The sequence below is a fragment of the Tyto alba genome, unplaced genomic scaffold (genome assembly GCF_018691265.1).
Source record: "Tyto alba isolate M040663 unplaced genomic scaffold, T.alba_DEE_v4.0 Super-Scaffold_1, whole genome shotgun sequence".
In the NCBI taxonomy this organism is placed as follows: Eukaryota; Metazoa; Chordata; class Aves; order Strigiformes; family Tytonidae; genus Tyto; species Tyto alba.
This window is the reverse complement of record NW_024881261.1, coordinates 41,671,062-41,680,892: the sequence shown is the minus strand read 5'-3', so window position 1 is coordinate 41,680,892 and position 9,831 is coordinate 41,671,062. Positions and strand designations below refer to the sequence as shown.

Here is a 9,831-nt window from a genome sequence, read left to right as displayed (position 1 = left end):
TGGGCCGAGCCCGCGCATGCGCGGCGCGGCGGCAGCGCCCTCAGGGAGGCGGGCGGGATTCCCCGCCCTCAGCCGCGCAGCTCCGCTCCCCTCCGCGGCTGCAGCCGCTCCGCGGGCGGGCGCGGGGGGCGGCGGGGGAGGGGGAAGGCTTCCCGCACAATTAATTGGAGCGGGCAGGAGCTGCGCAGGCGCCGGCGGCCAGGCTGCAGCCGGCCCGGCTTCCCCCGCCGCCCCGAGGACGGTTTGGGTGCGGGCGGCTGCCCCTCAGGGACGGGCCGGGAACCTGCTGAGGAGCGAGAGCCTCCGCCCTCGGGACGCGCTCTGTGTTCTCCTGCGAAGGAGGAAAGCCAGGTGCGCTCAGACACAGTTAGCAGCAGTACGTTTTAAAACCAGCGGGAAACAAACAGATAAAACAAACGGGCGAGCAACTCCTCTTCGGCTTTCCACTTCCCACTGGTAAAAACGAAGCTTTGCTGGCTTTTCTGAGTCATTCGGGATGGATGAAATCCACTGCCTACTGAAAAAGCTTGCCCTCCTTCTAAAAACAGACTCTCCAAAATACCTATGAGGCTTTCACTAAGACAGACAGACCCCGGTAGAAAAAAACAAGCACCTCGTCAAAATACCTACATTTATGACATCAAAACTCAAAGTTCTAACAGTTCACACATAGTCTCTTCCTTCCAGGCTGTCCCAAATGTGACAACAGGAAGGCAAAAGTGCTTGCATGTATCCAAACAAAGCCATGAAATAAAAGTCCAGTAAAGATATGTTTATACAAAACTCATATGGTCTTTAATTAAATGCAACATAAGTGGTATATACTGATTGATTTGTACAAAAAGACAGATGCATGAAATAACAGTAAGTATTTTACATTTCCTGTGCCTTTTGTTGAAATGTAGAACATTTCGCTACCAATACCATGGAGGGAATAAAACACAACAGCATCAACTCAGATTTCAGCTCTTATTTACAGCATTTAGATGGTAACATTGCAGAATATTCTTGCTTTCATTAAAAGTATCTTATAAAAGCTAGCCATTATCTACCATTACTGGAGAGCTCTGCTGATGTCAGTGAGTATCACTATTCACAGCTTGATTAACCAGTTACTGTTGTACAGTTGAGGCTACACCTGCAATGATTATTTCAGTCAGTTCTGAGAGGCACCGCATCCTCTCTTACCTGATCATCTTTTCTGCTTCTCCAGTGGGCCCTTTATGGGTTCTCCAAATTTTGGTGCTAATGCAGACTGCAGCATTAACACAGCAGGACAAAGACATGACAACCAAAGGGCATCAAATATAAAATACTTAACCATTTCATTCTTCCGATTTTTTCAACTTTAACTTTGCCTCGTTTTCATATGAAGAAGCTTTGGCTGTTTCAGCTTTGTTTGCAGTTTCAGCAGTTTTCTTTTCTGGCTTTTTCTTTCTGGAACGTATCAGGTCTTTGCGTCCAAGTTCGACCATTTTTGCTTCCCACAACTGCATTTCATTCTCGTACCGAACCTTATCATCTTCAGCAAGCTGCATGTATGGCTGGGAGAAAATAAGGTATCAACAGTTACAGAAGGGGCTTTGTCAGGATAACTGCCATGTCACATCCTCCTCTGTGATACAGAAGTGACTTACTACAAGACCTGTGTAGTGCACATCCCAGGCGTCCACTTTCACCTTCAGAAAATTCAAAAAACATCCAACATAAAAATACAAAACCTTAGTATTGAACTGTGGTTATGTCAACAGATTGACATCCCTGAAGAGGAAGTGTATTCAGTACGACTACTAACAGCTAAGGCTTTTTATGGGAGTGCGACTCTGAGAGAGATGGCTTATGTAAGAAACAGGAACAGATATTTCTGCAGAACTATTTCAAATTCTTTTTCTACAGAAAAAAACATGAACATAGTGCATGTTCTAAGAACGCATTCAAAACAATCTGGAAGAAGGGCATTCAGGAGGAAGGACAGTAAGGTACAGAATACTTGAAAATTGGGAGGTTTAGATTAGATTTCAGTAGAGCACCCCTCCAATTTTCAATACCCCCATCTGCAGGTTCATATTTCAATACACTGAGAAAGCTGGCAAAAAAGTATCCTCACAACAACCAAAATTAATAAATTACTGTGTGCACATTACCTGTAGATTTCTGTTGCTTTTACCTGTCCAAAGTCTTTCCATGAGCAGCAAATTACTATGCTGGCACTTAAAAATAAGTATTATTAGAAAAAACCCAAATTGTTGCAGATTATTCCACCTTCCTCCCTAGATGCCGCTCAGCATCCATTTCCAGGCATACAGAACTTCCATCCCATCCCGCTGACTCACATTTCATCAACACTGTGAAAGAAATGGTCACTACTGGAATAAAAGTAATGACAATCCTTTTCAAGGCGTACAAATAAGATCTCAGAGTATTGTCCTCAGTATTATATTTTGAGCAACTGAGCTCAAGATTTCCTATGAATTTATTAACTTTGACTCCAGTTTGTAATTTTCCAATTAGATCAGAGCCTCACCAAAACCCACTGACATACCTGCTTTTGAGAATCGGACAGTTTTCGCCATGCTTCAAACAATTGCTTCATCTTTGCCTACAGGATACAGAATATACAATACGTTAGGATTATTTTCACAGCAGACTGACCACAGGGTTACAGATGAATGTCACACTAGTGAAAGCCAAATATACACCAATGTAAAAAAGCAGAAAGTCATATGGGATTAATACCCCACCCTCCTAAAGTAGGTAAATGATAAACAATATAATTCACCAAGTTGCTGGGCATCACTTGAGCCACATTTACAGACAATATAAGCACAAAGCAGTTTAAGTTACTCAGCCTGCTTTGAAAGCAGGCAGACAGAACAGCTGAGCTGATTTCTAGCAATGCGACATCTTACCCCACATACTGGTTTCATTTAAACCAGCCCCTAACTTAAACCAAGGCCACACAAGTATTAACCATGTTCCCAGGAAGCTTTGTACTGCTTTAGGTGTATTTTGCCACGTGTGTGTCAAATTGGGCCTCAGCTGACTGCAGATGCTTGCCCTGTACATAGAAAATCCAGGAACAAACTACTTCCACCATCCTGATTTACTGACTAAATGCACAAGTAGGAATACAAGGAGGTCTTCAAGTGCTGTAATCCACAAAAACTTAAAACACCCCAAAGTGCACCTCAGTGCAGAACTTGTGACTTTGCTGAGTAACTTCTGCACCTTCTGTAAGACTGCCTGTGCTACAGAAGCTACAATAACCACTACTACAGAAACTGTAGCAGACTGCCACAGCCATTTGAAAAACTGATGTTATTTCTGCACCAAAACAAAGAGAAAAATTTTCTCCTTACAGAAGGAACAGATGAAGTCTGTAACACTGAAGTGCAAAAAATAGCACAAATATTTTAACTCTGTATACCCACACAGCAGCTTTATGTAGGACATGCCACCAGAATATAGCCAGATCACCACACTGTAGCCTAAAAAAAAAGCAACCTAAGCAAAGCAAAATCCAGATACTGACCTACTAAATAGTTTCTCTGAAAATGACAGAATCTAAAACAGATTTTCTGAATACAATAGATCTATTTTAAAGAACAATCTTTCCTGGCTTACCACAGCTGAAATTCCCTCAGTTTCTTGAAAGTGTTCTGACACAAAAATGTTAAAGCTGCTACGAGGTTTTTTAGGTTTTCCAAGCACAGACAATTCCTTTAAAAACAACAAGAGAAGTTACTCAATCTACCAAGCATGCATGTTTCCAAAATTAAACTTACCATTCTTCTTTATATTTTACACAAAAATCAGAGTCAAATTCATTTTTTGGTGTTTTATTCCGTAAACTGGACTGTATGTCAGGATGCTCTCACCATTTGTCAAGACTAATGCTATACTAAATTAAGAAAAGCTAACAACTTGAATTTTCACAGACATTAAAAAAAAAAAAAGAAAAAAGCATTTTAAACTGATTCTTACTTCACCTAAGTCTTCCAGAAACCAAAGACTGTTGTTGAATTCCACTCAGTAAGAAAGTTATGACGAGAGGTTTTCTATTATCTTCATAAAGCTTTGGTTTCTGGTGTGAAATACTGTATGCTCCCAGAGAGGAGGGCAGATACACAGCTTTGTGGGAGGTGAGAAGGTGGAACAGAACCAGCAGATTTTCAGGGAAACAGAACTAGGTTTCTGATATCAGAACGTTTTGCCTACACAGATGATGTTGAGAGAGGGAAAGTACAGCAAATTACGGATGTAATTACAGGGCTGGAGAAAACAAGTGAGACATTCCCACTGCAGTCTGGGTGCTGCAAATTAACATCTGCTTAGGTATTAGGTATGCCAGTTAAATTCCATGTGGTGCCATACTCTAAAAAGGATAAGCAGAATCATTTGGATTAAAAACTTCCTCTAAGTAGGTGTCTTTTAAACCAAATTAATTTCACTTATGCCAATTGGGGTGATGTCACACCAGCAGTTTAATTCACAGAAATGAACAGGCAATGAGTAGCCCCTTCAACTGGTTTAGACACTGGAAAAAACATAATATTGTACCTTTACAGATGGTTCTGTCTCTCAGGATTTGTGTATAAACAAGCTAAAAGGGAATAGGGAAGACCATCTGTATGAGTAAGTCAATAAAGGATACCGGTGGACGTGCCTCTATGCAAGCCTAATTCAACATGCCAGCAGCTACACAGTAGCAAAGTGGCAGTATCTAAATAAGGAAAGGAAAAAAGACTATTTCAAGCAGCTGCTACCTTGTAGGGGCCACTGAAGTAACAGATACAAGGCCTTTGTGAAAACCGTTTCTGGATGTGTTCCCAACCAAAGAAAGTATTGCCGGTTCAAATGGCTTTTACTACCTATCACTCCTCAGGCAGCTTTAGGAATAGGAAGAAAAAAGCAGAGACACCTGTGAGCACAAAGATATATGCTATTTCTGGTCTTCAAGCACAGGAAAGCCACTAAGAAACTGCTAACACCAGCAATTATTTTAATCCATGGAGTTTTGTTTTACTGTTTGTGGGTTTGTTTTTTGGTTGGGTTTTTTTTTGAGATTTGCTTTTATATTTCTAAACACATCTCAACTCTGCTCTGTATACTAGACAAATAGAATTCAGGTTCCTTGAGAGAAAAGAAACTTGGAACTTCAAAATACTTACTCTTTTCACCCTGAACAATCTTCTTCTTGCCAGTCGTTTTCTCTTCTCTTCTTTCAAAGCCACAATCTGGGCTGGAGTTAGCTGTGCTTTATATGCAGCCAACTGCCCTTCATATCTTTCCCAGTCTGTCTTTGTAGCTTCCTCATAAACCTACAACACAGACAATCACCAACCTTAAACACATGCTTTCAGTCAGCAGCACTTGACTGTTAAACAAATTAACGCTTCTAATCTATTACTAAAAAAAAAACCCAAAACAAAACAAAACCAAAAAAACAGACTACCCTGGAACATAAGGTTTTTAAAATAAAATAGCAATTTCAGATCTGTTTGATTAGCAGAATGGATTCAGAAGAACTCAGATTCAAAACCTGGGCTCTTCCCATGAATTATCTTAGTTAATCTGATAACATCGGATGAATACTCAGATGCAGCTCAAATCAACAACAATCTTCCATACAAGGAAGAAAAGCTGAAGCTTGTTTAAAATTATTACTCTTGAAGTATGTAAGCAAGTGCGCCGGTCACTTACAAACACACTCCTACACTGGCTAAAACCAGATACAGAAGCATCATAAAATCATGGCCTTGTTACCAGGGCACCAAGAACTGAGCCAGGCTACCAAGCATCCAGGCAGACCTGAAAAATCACCATCCTGTTCTCCATTTCAGACATACAAATGAAAAGGCATATTTTATACTAAAGCATATAGAGCCAGATGTCCAGAAGGGATATAAGAGCACTTCAACTCTATTGAACAAAGATACTACTTTAGCTAGAAAACTACAGTTAGTTTGTAACTGAACATAACTGCTAACTGCAATCAAGGAAGAATAATCATTACTTTGCTATAAATGGCACTTATATTCCTCAGTGATAAGCAATTCATAGAGTTGTTCTACATTATCTCTTGAAACTGTCACTCCTAGAGACATTTCACTGCCTATGACAAAAAATAAGTTAGATAAAACTTAAAGGACACGGATCTGCTCGAGCGGGGCCAGAGGAGGCCACGAAGATGCTGGGGGGGCTGGGGCAGCTCCCCTGGGGGGCCGGGCTGAGAGAGTTGGGGGGGTTCAGCCTGGAGAAGAGAAGGCTCCGGGGAGACCTTCGAGCGGCCTCCCAGGGCTTAAAGGGGGCACAGGAGAGGTGGGGAGGGGCTCTGGGTCAGGGGGTGGGGATGGGATGAGGGTTGATGGTTTTATACTGACAGAGGGGAGATTTAGATGAGATCTAAGGAAGAAATTCTTCCCTGTGCGGGGGGTGAGGCGCTGGCCCAGGGTGCCCAGAGCAGCTGTGGGTGCCCCCTCCCTGGAAGGGTTCAAGGCCAGGTTGGACGGGGCTGGGAGCCCCCTGGGCTGGGGGAAGGGGGCCCTGCCCGAGGCAGGGGGTAGCACTGGGGGGGCTTTAAGATCCCTTCCAACCCAGACCACTCCGTGATTCTATGATTAAATGAAGTTACCTGTAAGTTAGGTCTCTGGTTACTACCTAATCTGCAGAAAAAAGTTGGTCCTTTCATCAAAATTAATTGATGTTTCACCTAACTTACGCATATGAAAGCAGAACAACTTTACAATACCTATGTCATTATACATGTAATGCACACACATATACAATTACCATTCAAAAAAGAAATTAGATATTGGTTCCCAGCCCTACAGCTGCATAGAGCAAGATCCAACACATTTGTTTGTCTGACAACAGATTAAAAATACAAAACCAAGGTCATGTGTAGAAGTGTCAAATTATCATTGCCTGAGTACTTCAAAGCTCCCAGTTCTCCTCAGAATTGTTTTTATGTCTCAGCCTTTGTACACAAATGCTTTCTTATTGTTGTTTAAATAAAACCATAAACAACAACAAAAAAAAACCCACAACACAAACCAAAAAAAACAGAGGACACCAAACCAAGCAGAACAACCACTAAGACTCTACAGAGTTCAAAGTACATGTGACTATGATACAAATTTACCTGCTTCTGTGATGCTGGTAACTCCTTCCAAGCTCCTGCTATTGTTTTAACCAGCTCCACACTGCTCATTTCTGTACATTAAAATATGAGAACAAGAAAATAAAGATCAATATTGTGTATCTAGTAAGCTGCTTCAATTTTTCCCAAGGAAAGCTGTCACTAGTATCTTCTTCCTGTACAAACATATTTTCCTTCTTTAATAAACTAACTTACAGGGGCAGTTAAAAGCACTTGTAATACAGGGGGGTGGAGGTGGTGAGAGTCCCTGCTCTTGGTTCAAACTCAAATGAAACATGCAATTGTAAAATGAAGCATCATTTCAAGAGACAGCCATTATCACTCCACAACAGTTTCATGTTTGTTCTTTTAAGTTGGATCCTTTTCTATAAAACGCAAGATGGTCTGAACTTAGAGGGGGGCCAGGGAAGAAACCAAAAGTAAACTTTCCAGTTAACAGGTTTCTGGCAAAAAGAGCCTGCTGAATTCTTCAAAGCAAGTACAATGTGACTGTATCCACCTGATACAGCAGGTATGCTTGATCTTTATTAAAATAATGTCCTTTATTTACAATATTAATCAACAGAATTAAGGTTAAAGTAATTTCCTTCTCCCACAAACAAAATTACAGCAATTTGAATCCGCTTTGGTTTTCAGCTGACTGCCTTTGACTCTGGCCCTTGCACTATGGTCATTTGGTGAGGTTTCCAGCCAGATCTGAATTTGTGAAGGGGGATAAAGATCAAAATCAAAACCCCAGCAAATATAAACCCTGAGGGTGATGGAAAGAGAATATAAGTTTTTCTTTTCTTGAAAAATCCTTCACAGGCTTTCCCTCTGCTTCACACTAAGAGAAAAAAAATAGATCTTCCTCTCTCCCACCTCAATTGTACAGTTCAGCCATCTCAACAATGGAAAAGCAAAACTAAGCTCTTATCAATAAGCTGACTTCCAGAATTCTGGAAAAACAAGACAGATGGGGAGTTTTTAGTCCAAGTATACCAATCTTGAACCCTTTGAAAATATGATGCTTTGCCAACAATAAAAGGAAACAAATTTTCAGATTATTTTTGAACATTACCTCTATTGGAACTAGAAAGCCCAACATTCTCAATGTGCATATGAAATACAGCACGTTTATTTGCAAATTATCAGAATTTTGGAAACGTGGGGAAAACATGGCTGTGGCACGTTAACTACAATTAGCTCTGCAAGTCCAGTTCCCAACCTTTCAGACTGTTGAACTCTTGAACTACTGAGCAAAACAGGGTATTCTAATGGTTTTCCCTACTTAAATTTACCTCATGACTTGCCCAAAATGACCATAGTTCTTTAAACATTTTTACATTAATTTCAACGGTATTTTCGAAATGGGCTCAGCTTTCCATTTTGCTGCTCTCTGACAAGAAGTGACTGTATTGCGTACAAATGAAGTTTTTGATAAGAAATTTAACATATTCACAGAAAACCATTACTTTTTATCCCATATACATTGAGGTGATCCAGTATACATAGTTTTTAAATTATTAAGTATCAAAATAAAATCATATACAGCTTGTCATATCAGCAATAGTGTACTTCAAGTACATACAGATTTTTAAATAAGTGAAAACCAGAAATAGTTGTTAACATCTATTGCCCAGGAGAGGTCTTTCTTCAAACATTTTGAAAGTTTACACAGATGTTCGTTGTTTTGGGTTATTAAGTATAGAAGACTAAGCTAATACACACGCGGGCAGTAAGTGTGGCAATCTACCTGTGGTGTGCTATGGCTAACAAGATGGTTTTGGTGTTCTGAAATCAAGGTAATGTACTTTATGACATTCAGTTTCACGAAGCAATGCTTTGTTCCAGTTTTCTGCAACTCACACATTCATCTGCAGAAACACCATATGTATCTAAAGCAACGGCAGCTTTGCAACAAAACCTCTGGCACCCTTGGTGCGTTAAGACTTCGTATTTCTAAAAGCAAACCAAAACCATTCGCGATTCCTCTCGTCCCTAATCCCCTCCTGACCTCATACCTGGATTTTTTTGCTTGTAAACAGAGTGGTTTTCTTTCAGGAAACGAAAATAGGCCGTCATAGGCCGCTTCGGGCGTTCGTCCGAGCTGATCCCCCTGGAGAGGTTCTTCGCCGAGCCGCCGGCGCCACAGCCCCTGCGGACAATAACGGCACGCCCGGTTAACGGCACCCCGCAGCGCCTCACGGGCCGTCCGCCACACGGCCGAGGGGTGCCCAACGCCCCAGCCCGCCGAGGAATTGGCCGCCCCCCCCTCCCCTCTCCTCCCCTCCTGAGCTCCCAGAGCCCCCGCCGTCCCGCCCGCCGTCCCGCCCGCACCGCAGGAACCGCTGCGCGCCGCTGAGGAGACCCGCGGCCCGGCCCAGCAGCCCCAACGCCGCCGCCATCTTGCCGCCCGTCACGCCTGCGCGCGAGCCGTCGCACGGCCCCCTGGGAGAGCGGTCGCCGCGCGCGGGCCTCCCCGCCGCCAGGCGAAGGGGATTGGCTGCCCGCCCCGAGGGCGCGCGGAGCCGGGAGCGGAGGCCCCGCCCCCCGCCGCTGAGGGGCCCGGCCCAAGGTCACCGCGCGGCAGCTCCTTCCCGGCCCCTCCCCGAGAGCTCAGCACTGCGCTCCCGGCGTCACGGGAGGAAAGGCGGGCGGGAAACGAGACGGGGGGCGGAAGGGAGCGA

General features: G+C 43.0%; 1 protein-coding gene across 1 annotated transcript; it reads right to left on the bottom strand.

Annotated features, from left to right (window-relative positions):
* Positions 1-768: 768 nt before the first annotated feature.
* TFAM (transcription factor A, mitochondrial) lies at positions 769-9,617 on the bottom strand. Its single transcript, XM_032981571.2, has 7 exons — positions 9,482-9,617; positions 9,166-9,299; positions 7,145-7,215; positions 5,172-5,321; positions 3,625-3,720; positions 2,543-2,599; positions 769-1,544 (listed from the first exon to the last, which is right to left on the bottom strand). The coding sequence occupies exons 1-7, from the start codon at positions 9,547-9,549 to the stop codon at positions 1,326-1,328; spliced, it is 795 nt and encodes a 264-aa protein (XP_032837462.2). The 5' UTR covers positions 9,550-9,617; the 3' UTR covers positions 769-1,325.
* Positions 9,618-9,831: the final 214 nt, after the last annotated feature.

What these genes read in the sequence shown, in the direction of transcription:
- TFAM (XM_032981571.2), bottom strand. Translation starts at nt 9,549, where the DNA reads ATGGCGGCGGCGTTGGGGCTGCTGGGCCGGGCCGCGGGTCTCCTCAGC. An exon ending in GGCGCGCAGCGGTTCCTGCG is followed by an intron (nt 9,300 to 9,481) that starts GTGCGGGCGGGA and finishes TATTGTCCGCAG; the next exon opens with GGGCTGTGGCGCCGGCGGCT. An exon ending in TGTCCGATTCTCAAAAGCAG is followed by an intron (nt 1,545 to 2,542) that starts GTATGTCAGTGG and finishes ATTTTCTCCCAG; the next exon opens with CCATACATGCAGCTTGCTGA.